General features: G+C 37.8%; 1 protein-coding gene across 4 annotated transcripts in view; it reads right to left on the bottom strand.

Moving 5' to 3' along the window:
• Positions 1-18,828, bottom strand: part of LOC121384356 (WD repeat-containing protein 6-like) — a 41,009-nt gene that overhangs the window by 7,939 nt on the left and 14,242 nt on the right. For 3 of the 4 annotated variants that reach the window (XM_041514717.1, XM_041514718.1, XM_041514719.1), the window contains 10 exons: positions 18,568-18,695; positions 17,847-18,032; positions 16,663-16,827; positions 15,829-15,903; positions 12,669-12,848; positions 9,588-9,651; positions 8,052-8,117; positions 6,080-7,064; positions 3,051-3,490; positions 1,270-1,416 (listed from right to left, as the gene is read on the bottom strand). In XM_041514717.1, the coding sequence (XP_041370651.1) occupies positions 1,270-1,416; positions 3,051-3,490; positions 6,080-7,064; positions 8,052-8,117; positions 9,588-9,651; positions 12,669-12,848; positions 15,829-15,903; positions 16,663-16,827; positions 17,847-18,032; positions 18,568-18,695 (2,436 nt within the window). Of the gene's footprint in view, positions 1-1,269; positions 1,417-3,046; positions 3,491-6,079; positions 7,065-8,051; positions 8,118-9,587; positions 9,652-12,668; positions 12,849-15,828; positions 15,904-16,662; positions 16,828-17,846; positions 18,033-18,567; positions 18,696-18,828 lie in introns of all 4 variants that reach the window. The other variant, XR_005959378.1, reaches the window with a different exon arrangement.

Below are 18,828 nucleotides of genomic sequence, written 5' to 3'. Positions count from 1 at the left end.
TGAACACAACACCTGACCTCACCAGTGACTGGGTCCAGAGCACATGTACCTAAAACCAATACAGTGAAATTCCTGGTTCACCCTGAACACAACACCTGACCTCACCAGTGACTGATTCCAGAGCACATGTACCTAAAACCAATACAGTGAAATTCCTCGTTCACCCTGAACACAACACCTGACCTCACCAGTGACTGGGTCCAGAGCACATGTACCTAAAACAAATACAGTGAAATTCCTGGTTCACCCTGAACACAACACCTGACCTCACCAGTGACTGGGTCCAGAGCACATGTACCTAAAACAAATACAGTGAAATTCCTCGTTCACCCTGAACACAACACCTGACCTCACCAGTGACTGGGTCCAGAGCACAAGTACCTAAAACAAATACAGTGAAACTTCTCTAAACTGGACATCCATGGGACCAAGTGAAAAGTCTGGTATTATGGGGTTTCCAGTTTAGAGAGGTTCTGTTGTGTACTGATATTTAAAAACAGACCATGAAACAACATATGGTTTTGAGGAAATTCTGATGAACTGAGGATCCTGTTTTTAGGGGGAAGGGAACAGGATGGGGGATGGGATAGCATAAGTAAACAAAATCAATAGAACAAATATTTGTGCCATTAATGTCTCATTGAAATAAATATTTATTAAAGCCTTTCTATTAAACGTAAAGATTATATTCATGATCAGAAAAGCAGGAAATTGCATGGAATGAGTTAATGCTAATACAATGGAAGGGGTTAAAACTAACGACACAATCATCATCATATATATAAACAGAATGACTGATGAACCAGAAAATTATATGAACAGTTATATGTGATGACAGTATTGATAATAATGAAAAGAAGATATGACACACTACATGTATGTTTTTGAAGATAAAAACGGTACCACAATACAGGGCTCGAACTTAATGACGGCACCGACGGCAATTGCCGTCGTTGAGATATACATTGCCGTAGGTAGAGAGCATCACCGACGGCACTTTTGTGCCATCGGTAAAACTCCCCAACAATGGCAAAACGTATACACCGGGTGTACATTAACTGCCAATATTCAACACTTACTCGTTTGAATGTCTATATACAACAAAATACCCTTTCAATTATGTTTATTTGCTGCAAATGTCACGTTAAAAAATATATTGCCTAAAGACAGGCTCAAAATTGCCATCAGGTGGCCATTTCAGCCATGGCGATTATTTTTAAAACTGCCGTGGGAGACAAATTCTTAAGTTCGAGCCCTGACAATATTAACCTGTAATCTGAGCTGCGTGAGCACTGGGTTTCCAACACACTTGATCAGTTGTCATGGTAACGAGCAGCCCATCAACACCAGTGACTGTCACCACACATACAGACAGACAGTTGTCATCTCCACCACTGCAAATCATATACCGGTTGTCTGCAGGCAAATCAAGATAAATAATTTAATACCATTCAAATCATATACCGGTTGTCTGCAGGCAAATCAAGATGAAAAAGTTAATATGATTCAAATCATATACCAGTTGTCTGCATGCAAATCAAGATGAATAATTCAATACCATTCAAATCATATACCGGTTATCTGCAGGCAAATTAACATGAATAATTTAATACCATTCAAATCATATACCGGTTGTCTGCAGGCAAATCAAGATGAATAATTCAATACCATTCAAATCATATACCGGTTATCTGCAGGCAAATCAACATGAATAACTTAATACCATTCAAATCATATACTGGTTGTCTGCAGGCAAATTAACATGAATACTTTAATACCATTCAAATCATATACCGGTTACCTGCAGGCAAATTAATCAAGATGAATAATTTAATACCATTCAAACGGGGTCTGAAACACAACACTGTCTTGTAAACAGAGACAATTTTGATAGACATATATGAATGAATGAATGAATGAATTAATTAATTAACAGACAAATCATTGTTTTGAGGGAGGCTAAGTTTTGCCTCAATTTTAAAATGGTAATGCCCAAATCTGGATAACAATGTTTATTCATATTCGGACCAGGGTTTCAAATGAATCGCTAGGTGTGGTTTTTTTCCCCAAGGATTACAAACTAATATTGTGACCAGCATGATGGAAATACATGGTGAAATGGTTTCAGCCAGCTCATTTGAATGTCTAGATTTCATCCAGCACTGGAAGGGGGCAGTGGATCCCCTTGATCATCCCCCATCTCAGATGATTATGAGACAAATAAATGGATACATGAATTCAAATGAATGAACCATCAAGCAAATGAACGAATGAATATGGACTACATGTATTGGACATGAATAACGTAAGTATCTTAATTTTCAATTTATTATACAAGATAACAACAATTTGCCCACATTCCATTAAATGAGCCAATAAAGTCCACCATACACTAGATAACATATATGTACACATATTTATAATGGGACGAACATAACTGAAGAATATATTTAACGTATGGTTGTTATACAAGGTTGCCGTTAAAGTAAATTGTACAACAGTATTAAAAGAAAACAAAATCCAATAAAATCTATAAGGGAATAAAATGGCTTTGGTATTCACCTACTTTTCAACTCTCTCACATGTACACCATTCCCTCACGAATGCACTAAAATCTATATCAGTACAAAACAGCTTTGGTATTCACCTACTTTTCAAGATTCCACTAAAATCTATATGAGAATATAGTGGGTTTGGTATTCACCTACTTTTCAAGAATCCACTAAAATCCATATGAGAATATACTGGGTTTGGTATTCACCTACTTTTCAAGATTCCACTAAAATCCATATGAGAATATACTGGGTTTGGTATTCACCTACTTTTCAAGATTCCACTAAAATCCATATGAGAATATAGTGGGTTTGGTATTCACCTACTTTTCAAGATTCCACTAAAATCTATATGAGAATATACTGGGTTTGGTATTCACCTACTTTTCAAGATTCCACTAAAATCTATATGAGAATATAGTGGGTTTGGTATTCACCTATTTTTCAAGATTCCACTAAAATTTATATGAGAATATAATGGGTTTGGTATTCACCTACTTTTCAACTCCCGCACATGCAGACTGTTCACTCCCGACTGGTGACTCTTCAACACATGTACTGGAGTGAAATCTTCACCCACCAAGTGAGTGCCGGCTGGATTGACCGAGATCTGCACGGATCGGTCTGGGTGCTGGGTCACTCTAGACTTGTTCCTCGTGGAGTGACGACCAGGTCCAAGGCTGTTATCAGGACCACCAGCAATGTGTTCCTCCTGGTCGTGTCTCACATTCACGTGATGGATGTAACCATCACAGAGGGAAGTGACGTCCCAAATGGCAACTCGGCCATCTGTTGCTGCAGACAACAACAGCATCTTGGTGGAATGGTCTTGGCCGTGTCGAACAGGAAAGTGATGAACTTTTAAAACACAGCTTCCATGGTAACCAGACTGTTGCAAAAGGCTTAGAGATCTGGAGGATTCATTAAACCCCAAAAATCTGAAACAAGAAATAGAAATACTATTTGAGTTCTGTTAAGACTTGCATGATGAGCTCTAAAAGTTATGATCTCTTGCCAGTTATCGTAAAATCCACAAGCCAGAGGAAGATCCAAAAAGGACCCGTCCTCCTAAAAATATTCAAATTTGGAAAAAAAGCTAATTTACATATGAGATTTGTGTGTGTGAGTGTATTGTGTGTTAGTGTATTGTGTGTTAGTGTATTGTGTGTTAGTGTGTGTGTTAGTGTATTGTGTGTTAGTGTGTGTGTGAGTGTATTGTGTGTGAGTGTATTGTGTGTTAGTGTATTGTGTGTTAGTGTGTGTGTTAGTGTATTGTGTGTTAGTGTGTGTGTGTGTGTATTGTGTGTTAGTGTGTGTTAGTGCATTGTGTGTTAGTGTGTGTGTGTTAGTGTGTGTGTGGGTGTATTGTGTGTTAGTGTGTGTGTGAGTGTATTGTGTGTGTGTTAGTGTATTGTGTGTTAGTGTGTGTGTGTTAGTGTGTGTGTGAGTGTATTGTGTGTTAGTGTGTGTGTGAGTGTATTGTGTGTTAGTGTGTGTGTGAGTGTATTGTGTGTTAGTGTGTGTGTTAGTGTATTGTGTGTTAGTGTGTGTTAGTGTGTGAGTGTATTAGTGTGTGTGAGTGTATTGTGTGTGTTAGTGTGTGAGTGTATTGTGTGTGTTAGTGTGTGTGAGTGTATTGTGTGTTAGTGTGTGAGTGTATTAGTGTGTGTGTGTGAGTGTATTGTGTGTGTGAGTGTATTGTGTTAGTGTGTGAGTGTATTAGTGTGTGTGTGTGAGTGTATTGTGTGTGTTAGTGTGTGTGTGTGTGCTTTAGTGTGTGTGTGTGTATTGTGTGTGTGTGTTGTTAGTATGTGTGTGTATTGTGTGTGTTGGTGTGTGTGTGTTGTTAGTGTGTGTGTGTGTGTATTGTGTGTTAGTGTTAGTGTGTGTGTGACTGTATGTGTGTGTGACTGTGTCTCTGTGTGTGTGTGTGTGTGTGACTATGTGTGTGTGTGTGTGACTGTGTGTGTGTGAGTTTATGTGTGTCTGTGTGTGTGACTGTGTGTGTGTGTGACTGTCTCTGTGTGTGTGTGTGACTGTGTGTGTGTATGTGTGTGTGTGAGTTTATGTGTGTCTGTGTGTGTGACTGTGTGTGTGCGTGTGTGAATGTGCCTGTCTGTGTGTATGTGACTGTGTGCATGTGTGTGTGTATGTGTGTGTCTGTGTGACTGTGTCTATGTGACTGTGACTGTGTGTGTGTGACTGTCTGTGTGTGTATGTGTGTGTATGTGTGACTGTGTGTGTGACTGTGTGTGTCTGTGTGTGTGTTTGTGTGTCTGTGTGTGTGTGACTGTGTGTGTGTGTGTGACTGTGCCTATGTGTGTGTGTGACTGTCTGTGTGTATGTGACTGTGTGAATGTTTGTGTGTGTGTGACTGTGTGTGTGTGTGACTGTGACTGTGTGTGTGTGTGACTGTGACCGTGTGTCTGTGACTGTGTGTGTGTGTAACTGTGTGTGTGTGTGTGTCTGTCTGTGTGTGTGTGTGTGTCTGTGACTGTGTATGTGTGTGTGTGTGTGTGTGTGTGTGACTGTGTGTGTGTGTGACTGTGTGTGACTGTGTGTCTGTGTGTGTGACGGGGTGTGTGTGTGTGTGACTGTGTGCATCTGTGTGTGTGTGTGTGTGTGACTGTGTGTGTGACTGTGTGTGTGTGTGTGTCTGTGTGTGACTGTGACTGTGTGTGTGTGTGTCTGTATGTGTGTGACTGTCTGTGTGTGTGTGTGTGTGTGTGTGTGTGTGTGTGTGTGTGTCTGTGTCTGTGTCTGTGTGTGTGACTGTGTCTGTGTGTCTGTGACTGTGTCTGTGTGTGTGTGTTTGTTGGGACTATAATGCTGAAACTGTTATCAGGGTGCCTTATGTTTTTACGAGTTTGTCTATGTGTCCTTTTTCCCTTAGTCCTCCGCCAGTACTTACTGAATCTGTCTTTGTAAGCATATGAAAATAATTTGTACACAGACAAAGTCCTTTGCAATTTAGCATGTCTGCACTTATCTGCATCCGAATCTTTCAGCTGCTATTAATTACGAGTCCATACAGCCTCCAAAGGCACTACAGCTCCCAGGTTTGTCCTCTCCATGACAGGTGACCAGTTACTCATGCGAGATTTACACTTGCCCAAAAACAGAAAGTGGTGTTTTTGTGATTGCTTGTAATTGCTTTTCTTTAAAAAAAAAAAAAATTAAATTTGGGGACAGCTTGTCTTATATAAAATGTCTCACCAGGAATTATTTTCAGCAGTGCAATGGATTGCACTCCTGATATTTCCAAATGGAGAGGTCTCAAGATTACACAACAACCCCACCCCCACCCCCCCACCCCCCACCCGAGGACACACGGATATGTATCAAAAATAATCCAGTCATTTGGATTGCATGGGAGGGTAAAGATGTGTCTCTCTGTTTTCTAAATATGACATAGCAATTGTGAATTCTGTCTGTTTTATGACCAGTTATGTTATACATATGTTATATGTGAAAGCAAGTAGACACATTATTCTGACTTTAAATGATGGTGGTAAAACCTACACTACCTGACAAACCCATCAGAACATGCAGCTGCCACAAAGTGTAAGCCCAGATGGTTGCCTCTGTGAATGTCATCAGCAGAGAAGGCAGTGAGATCCAGTATTCTGGTTTCTGGGTCTGCTTTAGAAAACATCACCTTCCACGGCTTGTTCCCTCTGCTGTGTCTCTGATCCCCCAAGAAACAGTTTGCCAAATGTTCATACAAACAACCACCAGCATCATGTGACTTCGTGTGGATATCTCCATGGTGATGACCATGTCCTTTCAGTGTTGTTAATGTCGAACTTTTAAGTGAAGTTCTTGTACCCTGTGAAATAGTTTGATCAGGAACATTGCTATCAATTTCTGGTTCCTGTATTTCTGTTGGTGAAACACTGTCACAGAATGAAAAAGTCCTTTCAGGCACCTTCACTAGAGCTTCAACATCATCACCTTCTGTGCTGCCACAAACCTGTGACTGTCCTAACAGTGTTGGTGATGGATCATCAGAGTGTGTGGTTGTTCTATCAGGGGTCATGTCAGAAGGTCCACAGTCACTCAGTGAACTAGTCTTGTTGTGAGCATCACCGTGACTGAATTCCTCCTCCGACTTCACCGACAACAAAGAATTAATAACATCATTCTGTGAACTGTAACGTTCAGCAGGAGAAGCCATTGACGTCTTCTCGTCTATACAAGAACTGGAGTCGTCGAAATGTGGAGTTTTGAACAGACGATCTGTATAATTACTGTTGGCAATGCTGTCAAGTGACGCACATCCAGTCCGGAAGTGGACGCACCAGACTTGGATCTGTGCACGTCCGCCACCAGAAAACATGATCTTCTGTCCATAAGACTGATCATCTCCACATGTTACTGAATGTACTGATGACTGCGAGTCACGAGTGTCTGATTCCTTTCTGCAGGATGTACTCAGACAAAGAGCTCGAACACTAGACAGATGGCCCTGTAATGTGTGATCAACACGGAGCTCTGGAATGCCATTGTTATCTGCTATAGGTTAAAGGAAAGACATGCTCAAATTTTAAAACATAACTGGCTTATGAAAATCACCATACGACTGCAGACAATTTCACAGAACATCGTAAATTTATGTCTGCGATTAGCAGTTATACCAGTCATATGTTTACATGTGTTTCACATCTATTTTATGCAAAAAATGTCATCAATACGGATCTCTGTAATATTCTATTGTTCTCTTTAACAATGTGTTACAAAACATGGCTGAAGATCAAGGCAGCCGACCATGATTATTTGAAAGAAAAACATATTTTAGTGTATTTATTAAAACAATAGCTGTGTTTGTTATTTTTGCATAAGACAACAACGTTATATAATGGAGATGAAAGAAAGAAGTGTTTTATTTAACGACGCACTCAACACATTTTATTTACGGTTATATGGCATCAGACATATGGTTAAGGACCACCCAGATTTTCAGAGGAAACCCGCTGTCGCCACTACATGGGCTACTCTTCCGATTGGCAGCAAGGGATCTTTTATTTGCGCTTCCCACAGGCAGGATAGCACAAACCATGGCCTTTGTTGAACCAGTTATGGATCACTGGTCGGTGCAAGTGGTTTACACCTATCCATTGAGCCTTGCAGAGCACTCACTCAGGGTTTGGAGTCGGTATCTGGATTAAAAATCCCATGCCTCGACTGGGATCCGAACCCAGTACCTACCAGCCTGTAGACCGATGGCCTGCCAAGACGCCACCGAGGCCGGTATAATGGAGATGAGATACTGGAGCTTTAAATGCCTACGAGTTGAGTTTCAGCAAACAGAATTTCACATATGGTGTTAACAAGTAATAAACATAAAACCTCTACATCTGTTCGACATCTCAATATTCATACACATACATGGAAAGGTTGGGGTTTTAAATAATGATAAACAATTTTAAGTGAGTGATGGAAAAACCCAAATCCAAATGTGGTTAAAAAGATATATATATTGATGTCCAAAAAGGATACAGGCAACTGAAACAATGTTGATAGTAGTATCCTCACTACAAGTTGCCATCAAATAGACAGGAACACCTGAACAGAAACCAGAACTCAATTCAACTGAATACAAACATCCATCCAATTAACATATCAAACATACATGTATATGGTTACATAAATCAATCTGCACAATATTTCATGATCTAACTGAATAGTTACATGTGTAGGCGGTCCTTTAACATCGATGGCTGTATAATGTAAGTCAATTTCACGAGTATACAGTTGTCTTTTTTCCCTACCCATCCCCCACCTATAGTGTTCATAAAAAATGTTGACATTTCATTTCATTTTAAAAGCTTACACTAATTTTCTCCCTCCTTACCCCACCCCCAGTGTATGGACTGTGATTATCCCCTCCTTACCCCACCCCCAGTGTATGGACTGTAACTATCTCCCTCCTTACCCCACCCCCAGTGTATGGACTGTGATTATCCCCTCCTTACCCCACCCCCAGTGTATGGACTGTAACTATCTCCCTCCTTACCCCACCCCCAGTGTATGGACTGTAACTATCTCCCTCCTTACCCCACCCCCAGTGTATGGACTGTGATTATCCCCTCCTTACCCCACCCCCAGTGTATGGACTGTAACTATCTCCCTCCTTACCCCACCCACAGTGTATGGACTGTAATTATCTCTCTCCTTACCCCACCTCCAGTGTATGGACTGTAACTATCTCCCTCCTCACCCCACACCCAGTGTATGGACTGTAATTATCTCTCTCCTTACCCCACCTCCAGTGTATGGACTGTAATTATCTCCCTCCTCACCCCACCCCCAGTGTATGGACTGTAACTATCTCCCTCCTTACCCCACCCACAGTGTATGGACTGTAACTATCTCCCTCCTCACCCCACACCCAGTGTATGGACTGTAAGTATCTCCCTCCTTACCCCACCCCCAATGTATGGACTGTAACTATCTCCCTCCTTACCCCACCTCTAGTGCATGGACTGTAATTATCTGCCTCCTTACCCTACCTCCAGTGTATGGACTGTAACTATCTCCCTCCTTACCCCACCCCCAGTGTATGGACTGTAATTTCATAAAATGCTGATAATTGACAATGGTACATGTATCTTAAGACAGGTGGCTGCTTGATTGGAATTCAAATGATCACATTAAATATTTTATGAGTAGGTTTCATTTAGGATACATATCCATTATATAAAAAACAAAACCCACCATTATATCAAATAACAAACTAAAACTTAAAATATTAGTTTAAATAATGGAGGACAAAAACAGAATTATAATAATTCTGGTTGTCAACTTTATATTTCGTAAAAAAAAAAATCCATTTAATAATTTTAATTTAAAAAATAAGAGCAAACGCACGATTCGGTGGGGGTCTGTGTGTAATTTTTAAAATTGAAATTCACCAATGTTAAAATTAACTCAGACCTACTACATAAATGCATTAACTGTTTTTACAATTAATTTAAAATTAAAGATACTTTATCAATGTTGTTGTAAACAAAACAAGATATCTCCATTCCACACCTGTAGAATCAGTCAGCGTTGCGATATATTTGACATCACAGAGTGCTCTGCCATGAAAAGCAGGCTGAAAATAAAGTCCAAAAGCTATTAACTCAGATGCTATCTTCATGCTGAGACGGAGAGCGCAAAGGAAAAAAGTCACTGCTAATCTATACATGCATGTAGGTGTAACTATAAACCAAGTTTCATTTATAGTTTGTGTAAAAACTGATTTATGTTTAACTTTAATATTAACCTTTAATGTTAACTTTAATGTTAACTTTAATGTTAAAACTTTAATACAAATGTTGACACCATCGCCTTCACTGTCGGAAATGTAATATTTATATGTCGTCTTTTTACTTCGTAAAGGCAAGACAAAAAACAGTAGCATCAAACTTTTTGTGTGGGTTAGTCACATTAAGACAGTATCTAGAGATCCTGTTGAACGATGTTGAACAACCAAGAACTCACTGTATGTGCAGAAATTATTCTAAGATTGCAAGAAACTAAGCTGGAATCAAAAGTACCAAACGTTGTTTTTATAAAAAAAAGTAAACTTTTGTTTTATTTAACGACACCACTAGAGCAAATAGATTTTTTATCTTATCATCGGCTTTTGGACGTCAAACATATGGTCATTCTGACACTGTTTTTTCGAGGAAACCTGCTGTCGCCACATAGGCTACTCTTTTACGACAGGCAGCAAGGGATCTTTTATTTGCGCTTCCCACAGGCAGGATAGCACAAACCGTGGCCTTTGTTGAACCAGTTATGGATCACTGGTCGGTGCAAGTGGTTTACACCTACCCATGAATTGAGCCTTGCGGAGCACTCACTCAGGGTTTGGAGTCGGTATCTGGATTAAAAATCCCATGCCTCGACTGGGATCCGAACCCAGTACCTATCAGCCTGTAGACCGATGGCCTAACCATGACGCCACCGAGGCCAGTCCTTGTTTTTATAGGTCTACATGTAAGTACCTTGAACAAATTTTGTTCAATATAAATGGAATTTTTGTTGCTGTTGCTAATAATATAGGCTAGTGCTTTTTAATAGCAGCTATATACTGTTTACATGCTCTTTCTCAAATCAACAAAGGACAACAAATACCACATATGTGTGGAACCCTGTTAAACCTGACAGTATGTTTTTTTCTAAAAGTGTCTGGATTAATGGTATTTCTGTTGTTCTGAAACTGTATATAAAGAAATATTTGCCTTGATTGGCAAATCAGTACAAATAATTAAACAATAAATGCAGATTTAAATTTTAAAATATAAAGGTTGTTCTATGTGAACCAAACAGTAACCTACTGTAGATCAGTGCACCCTGTCAAGTTTAAGGAGAACTATCAAACGGGACCTACAATTAAACCTACTCAGAGGTGTGAGACCTTAATTTGTCGCCATTTTGGAATGTGTTACATGTAGTTGTCTACTGATGTTTACTGGCCATGGTTGAATGAACTCGGAGCAAGCATTACTTTTGTTTCTATTTAAATGATCTGTTGTATGAAATTATGTTCAATCAAGTGAAGTAAATTGTCTTTGTTTTGGATAATGGCCGTCCAGTTCCAGGAGCTGAATATTTGGATTAACAAACACATTTACAGAGTGTACAGTTTGTTTTGTACTTCGCTTTCCGGACTACAGGAGTCCACATTATCGAGGTCTCAGTGTACTAGATGTGGACTAACAGGTCCATCTAAGGGGCGTGATATCATTACTCAGTTGAAAACTCCAACCAATGAGCAATATCACATTTCTTAGCTTAGTAAAGCAGATAGACATGATTATTATTACCCACACACTTCAAAACATCTTGGTTCATATCATAATGACATGTCTTAATATGACCTGATAGCTCTCACCCCAGATGTTCATGTAACACACTATCATCTGATTTCAACATGTGCTTTGTCAGATTCATATTCTTATTAAGATTTCTGTGGGCCACACATCAATATTAAACTTTATCAAGGCAAAACATTTCACAGGAATTGTCATTCTATTTAAGTGTTAGTTATGCTAGTTTAAATTCATGCAAACTGCTAATCGGTTATGTGGTGAATCTTTACTCATTCTGAAATCACTTTACCAAGTAATGATTTACAATAATAAGAAAAACTATTTCAAACTTACAGTACCAGCTGGAAATACTGCCATTAAAATTTTAATTCATTGCAAGTATGAGTTCATTAGGTTACACAAATTTAATTCACATAACCTAACAATTGGTTACCTACCTAAACATTACGTGAATCGACTTCTGGTTACCTAAGATTCTGAAATATTGTCCCATTTAACACCCCTTTGTATCAAGCGTATGTGCCTAGTGAAACAATTTTCATTTCTCACTTGTAAAAGCTCATGTCAAATAAAACATTATGTCACAAAGGACATAAATCACACAAAAAGAAACCTGTTTAATATCCAACAAATATGTACTCTCTGAGAGGAAACTGACCTACTTATAATACTGAATACACCAGTCTTAATAATAAAACATTAGCGATAACGGAGAAACCACGTTTTACAATTACTTGACATTAATATAGAAAACATCAAAACAGAAATTCACAGGTAAATGTCATAAGGCAAGATCAATAAATATTATGGAATTATTAACTTAGCCATTACAGCAATACTGATTTTTAACCTTTAAATCAACCCAGTATTTGTTTTTCTGTTACAGGTGCAGCCACAGATCTAAGGGAAGGGCACTGGGTGTGTGAACTTTGAAGTGCCCACAATCTCCAGTGTATAACGGATGAGTACAAGGAAGTTTCTCTTTAGTGGCCAAGTGTTATAGTATGTTGATCATCTGGGTGGGTCGGTTCACAACGGCCTATATATTGTGCATGTTAGACCATTGTTCAACCTTGCCAACCTTTAAGATAAAGACTCACTCCATTTGTTTACGGTAAAAAAAACCTGTTTGTCTTTTAAACATATATGAGCAGTATTTTTAATGTCTTGAAAATATAAAATAAAAAATAAAATGTAACACTCCCCAAGCCCCCATTTAGAAAAGAAAATGGGTTAAAATCTAGCATTTAATGTACTTTGGAAAACTGATTTGCTTCAGAGATATACCTACCTTCAAGATACGTTGGCTTGAAGTGAGTTTTTTCTCGAACAAGATCACGTCTTTTGACTTGAGGTAGACAAACCGTGCGAGTGAGTTATCAATCAAACAGTCCCATGACCTATGACCTCCGCCACACTCCACCTCTATGACCTTCTCATTCTTCTTAACACTCCACACAGTAAAATAGGCCTGTCACAGGAAAACACAAACCACAGTGCAAACTTCAAGACAAACATTACTCTCAGAATATCGGGAAAAGTGTCAAGAATGGGAAAGAATACCTGGTGTAGTGAGGTGCAAGTAGAGATCACAAAAGCTGGATGGAGCTGGATAGAACTAGATCACAAGTCACAACAGTATCAAGAGGAAGGCTGTGACTCACTGATGACCAACATGTATGATGATCTACCAGGGTGAAACAATTTTAAGACGAAGGTGAAAAAAACGAAAAACAAGAAGAAAATGAGTGATTGTTTGAAGACAAAGTTGTTGTTTTATAGACAGCTGGTGGCAAATTGTGACTACAAGTAAATACCTCCATGTATTAAACAGATATAGCCACCTACTTTCATGACTACAAGTAAATACCTCCAAGTGTTAAACAGATATAGCCACCTACTTTTCATGACCAAAACTAAATACCTCCATGTGTTAAACAGATATAGCCACCTACTTTTCATGACCACAGCTAAATACCTCCATGTGTTAAACAGATATAGCCACCTACTTTCATGACTACAAGTAAATACCTCCAAGTGTTAAACAGATATAGCCACCTACTTTTCATGACCACAACTAAATATCTCAATGTATTAGCCACCTACTTTTCATGACCTCAATGTAAACAGATATAGCCACCTACTTTTCATGACCACCAGCTAAATACCTCCAGCTAAATACCTCCATGTGTTAAACAGATATAGCCACCTACTTTCATGACTACAAGTAAATACCTCCAAGTGTTAAACAGATATAGCCACCTACTTTTCATGACCACAAAAATATCAAATACCCACCTCCATGTATTAAACAGATATAGCCACCTACTTTCATGACTACAAGTAAATAAATGTTACCCCCTATGTACCTCCATGTTTAAACAGATATAGCCACCTACTTTTGACATGACTACAACTAAATATCTCAATGTATTAAACAGATATAGCCACCTACTTTTCATGACCACAAGTAAATACCTCCATGTGTTAAACAGATATAGCCACCTACTTTTCATGACTACAACTAAATACCTCCATGTGTTAAACAGATATAGCCACCTACTTTTCATGACCACAACTAAATATCTCAATGTATTAAATAGATATAGCCACCTACTTTTCATGACTACAAGTAAATACCTCCATGTGTTAAACAGATATAGCCACCTACTTTTCATGACTACAAGTAAATACCTCCATGTATTAAACAGATATAGCCACCTACTTTTCATGACTACAACTAAATACCTCCATGTATTAAACAGATATAGCCACCTACTTTCATGACTACAAGTAAATACCCTCATGTGTTAAACAGATATAGCCACCTACTTTTCATGACTACAAGTAAATATCTCAATGTATTAAACAGATATAGCCACCTACTTTTCATGACTACAACTAAATACCTCCATGTGTTAAACAGATATAGCCACCTACTTTTGACTATGACAGATATAGCCAACTTTTCATGTACAAGTAAATATCTCAATGTATTAAACAGATATAGCCACCTACTTTTCATGACCTACAATGACTACAACTAAATACCTCCATGTGTTAAACAGATATAGCCACCTACTTTTCATGACCACAACTAAATATCTCAATGTATTAAACAGATATAGCCACCTACTTTTCATGACTACAAGTAAATACCTCCATGTATTAAACAGATATAGCCACCTACTTTTCATGACTACAACTAAATACCTCCATGTATTAAACAGATATAGCCACCTACTTTCATGACTACAAGTAAATACCCCCATGTGTTAAACAGATATAGCCACCTACTTTTCATGACTACAACTAAATATCTCAATGTATTAAACAGATATAGCCACCTACTTTTCATGACTACAACTAAATACCTCCATGTGTTAAACAAATATAGCCACCTACTTTTCATGACTACAAGTAAATACCTCCATGTGTTAAACAGATATAGCCACCTACTTTCATGACTACAACTAAATACCTCCATGTGTTAAACAGATATAGCCACCTACTTTTCGTGACTACAACTAAATACCTCCATGTGTTAAACAGATATAGCCACCTACTTTTCATGACTACAACTAAATACCTCCAAGTGTTAAACAGATATAGCCACCTACTTTTCATGACTACAACTAAATACCTCCATGTGTTAAACAGATATAGCCACCTACTTTTCATGACTACAAGTAAATACCTCCATGTGTTAAACAGATATAGCCACCTACTTTTCATGACTACAAGTAAATACCTCCATGTGTTAAAACAATATAGCTACCTACTTTTCATGACCACAAATAAATACCTCCATGTGTTAAACAAATATAGCCACCTACTTTTCATGACTACAAGTAAATACCTCCATGTGTTAAACAGATATAGCCACCTACTTTTCTCCAGCGGTCTCCTACTCTCAAGGACAATGAACACCCTGAAATTACTCAACACACTGTTTAATATCAGTGGCCGATCGTGGTCTAGAGAATGTTACCAGAAACTATCAACACACAGTTATACATGTTTTATCAACAGACCTCGCCATGAACAAAACTGAGGGGAGTGATTAATTGCTCCCCTAACTTCAATTATAGGGAGCCATTTAAGATATTACCATATTAATACTATATAATTTCACATGCTAAGGGGAGCTAACAATTACTCTCCTTGAAGTAGTTTCAGGGGAGTGATGGGGATTGCGAGTGATAGCTCCCCTTCAATGGTGAGGTCTGTATCAATTTCAATTAGCAGCATGGGGCGTTCAAATGTACTTTCCAACAGCCTTTGAAATATAGATCATAGAAAAAGTCTGATCTACAAATATCATACATTATTCAGAAGTAAAAACATTTATCTAACCTCACAAACAACATAAACCCAGTGAAATAAAGTCACAGTAATCAACACAAGCAAAAGGATGTGCTGATACCACAGACAGACTTTAAAATGCTTACCGAATGAAAACCGTAGACCAGTAAATCGTCTTCAGTAATTTGAAGTCCATCGATCCATTCCATGCCTTTCATAACCTGCAACATGGTCACATTACATTTCACATCAACACATTTTTTTTAAAGTATTTTTTTAAATTCTTTCTTTGGTCCATAAAACTTTTAATTTTAAATATTATTTTACCTGCAATTTGCAAAACTATCAAATAGCTATAAAAGTATGTTGTATTATTACGTAACGAAATATACAGTAATTCAAAAAGTAAATCTATTAACTGGTCTCAACTTACTACACTATTAGATTCAGCAGACTCCTGAGGGTGTCAGTTAAAATATATTAACAAACTGCAGACTTCGGCTCTGTGTAACATTTATTGTTAATATGTCTTATATTATAATAAAATAAAGGTATGCTAGTCACCAAAGCAAGATGACTTAAAAGTAACATACCTCAGTTTGCCACCGTAAGAAGATATTTCCAACTAATACAGCCTTTTTAAAAATAATAATTACACATTAAATATATTATATTATTTAGAATGTCAGTGTCTTTATATCTAATGTGTTTCTGTACTCATCCTAAAGATTCAAATTTCATTTCATTTCATAATATAATTTCTTTTGTTTATACAAAATTATTTACAGGTAAATTATCATTAGGATGAGAAAAAACACCTTGCACATACAAACACTGATAATCTAAACAAGAAAATGTATATAGCATGCAATCTCAGCCATTAAATATGCTTGACTAGCCAGAAACCTGTTACAGTGGCAGTAAACTTGGGAAAGTCTCTTTAAATATTTAATGGTTACAACAAATAAATGGTCTCTGACCTTATTGCTGTTGAGCAGTTGGAGTTTTCCTTCAACAACCTTCCAGGTACGATAATGACCATCTCGTCCTGCTGTCAAAACATAGTTACCATGACGACAGACATCAGTGACACCACACTTTCCATGTATTTTTGGAAAACTACAGTCAGGAGGCTTTAGAGGTGTCTGTGGTAGAAAAATAAACTGCTGCAATCTCAAGTATTTTTTTAATATTGAAGAATTTAAAATAGATCATCGACTTTAAATTTTGTTTCTCATGATGTGCCATTCTTTGATTTCATTTGGCTGCTACTGTCAGTCTAGGTCACATACCAATACATAAAGAAAGACTTGGAGCAGGGCAAGTCAAAACACAATCTGATTAAAATTAGCTCTACTGGGTCTAGCCAGTAGATCTAACAGCATTGTGTGGACTCCCATGTCCACGTGACATTTCATCTATAAATAACAATTTAAATATCGACCAATTACATTTCGCCTTTTATAGCGTTATTCGGGAGCATACAAATTCTAAAAATATCGGATGAGACTATTTATGCAATAGGCGAACTTGTTGGTCTATTTCAACATTGAAAAAACAGGGGGAAAAGTGCAGTAATTATCTTTGGATTGTATACTAGTATAAACAGATTTTATGGCTATACCACTACGGTTTTTTTTTGTCTTGAAACAAATTTTATATAAAATTTTATTAGGCAATTAGTTTCCGGTATACTTCGTAATTCACCCGAATTATTTCGTATATGCTCGGCATTATCCCGAATGTTTTCAAATTCTTTTCAAATCACTGGCATGATTTTGCAAGTAAGGTTTTGATTGGTCGAAAGAAAAGTCAACTGGACATGACCTCCAACGGGCTGCTGTTAGATCCACATGAGCTAGATTGTAAGATCCACATGTAATAGTGGAGCTAATTTTAATTAGATTGGTCAAAACAGGACCAAACATTACCGAAACTATATCTTGGTGTAACTTTATCAATTTACCTTTCCACAGCCAAACATTTCACTTAACATCTAAAGTTAATGGTGGTTTTTTAAAATCCTAATTACAAACCTACTCCAAAAATAACAGCATGGTAAGTATAGCTTTTTCAATTGTGAAAGTTATAAACATACTTTAACATTAGTCATATTCTCCGATACTATTGGCTATAAATAAGAATGAATAAACTTGGCAGATACCAGCTGTTCTGGCTGGAGACTGTAGCAGTGAACTGTACCCCCCTTGTCACCACACACCAGCAGACCATCTGACCACATGGCTAAGCCGGCTGACACCCAGCGCTGCTTACAAGCTGGCAGGAACAACGTGCCCAGAGACTCCAGGTGCACTGACGTGTCAGCTGATTGGTGCATCTTCATTAGAACCTGCAATTTGATTGGATGTCACTTTAAACTTATAGTTGTATTAAACTAGACGGGTGGGTTTTTTTTTTTGGGGGGGGGGGGATAAAAAGTATATATTTATTTCTATATCTGAAAAAAGCTATCAAATGACAGATGTTTTCTAATATTTGAAAAGAGCAAACAAATTGCAGATGATTTCCTATATTTCATAAAACTATTGTGTACAACTGTCTAACAAAAACCCAACAACTCTCCTCCCCCAAAATCACCTAAACAAAACTTTCAGCTATTGCAAAAAAAAGGACATTAAATAATACTTGAAAGATCAATAAAGACGTAGTATAATACAAAGCTTCTGTAGAAACATAAGTATGGTGCGAGACTACAAAATAGGTCTACATGGAGAGACTACAGAGTACTGTATGTGTATAATATGTTATTAGGGTAGCCTAATAGTAAGACAAGTACATTACAATGGCTACTGAATGGCAAACACTTGTAAATCACCGACTTCTTCCAAAAAGGACCAGGTTGCAGAATGAAGCAACTCATTTACCATTACACCATCAGGCCCAGTGATTAACAAGTGACATTCGTTCAACCAGCACAGTCCAAAGATTTTTCCTGGAAAGATCTTCTCATGGTACAGAATAATGAGGCTTCTTTCAAAATGTGGTCTCTGTGCTGTAATATATTTACACTTGTATCAACTCACAAAATGGAAAACTAGATAGTGTTTGGTTTGAGCAAGCTACTGACAATTACAACTGTCTGTCACAAGGACTTTCTTTGACAAATGAATTAACTAATTGTTGTG

Source organism: Gigantopelta aegis, chromosome 10, assembly GCF_016097555.1.
Source record: "Gigantopelta aegis isolate Gae_Host chromosome 10, Gae_host_genome, whole genome shotgun sequence".
Taxonomy (NCBI): Eukaryota; Metazoa; Mollusca; class Gastropoda; order Neomphalida; family Peltospiridae; genus Gigantopelta; species Gigantopelta aegis.
This window is presented reverse-complemented; position numbering and strand designations above follow the sequence as displayed.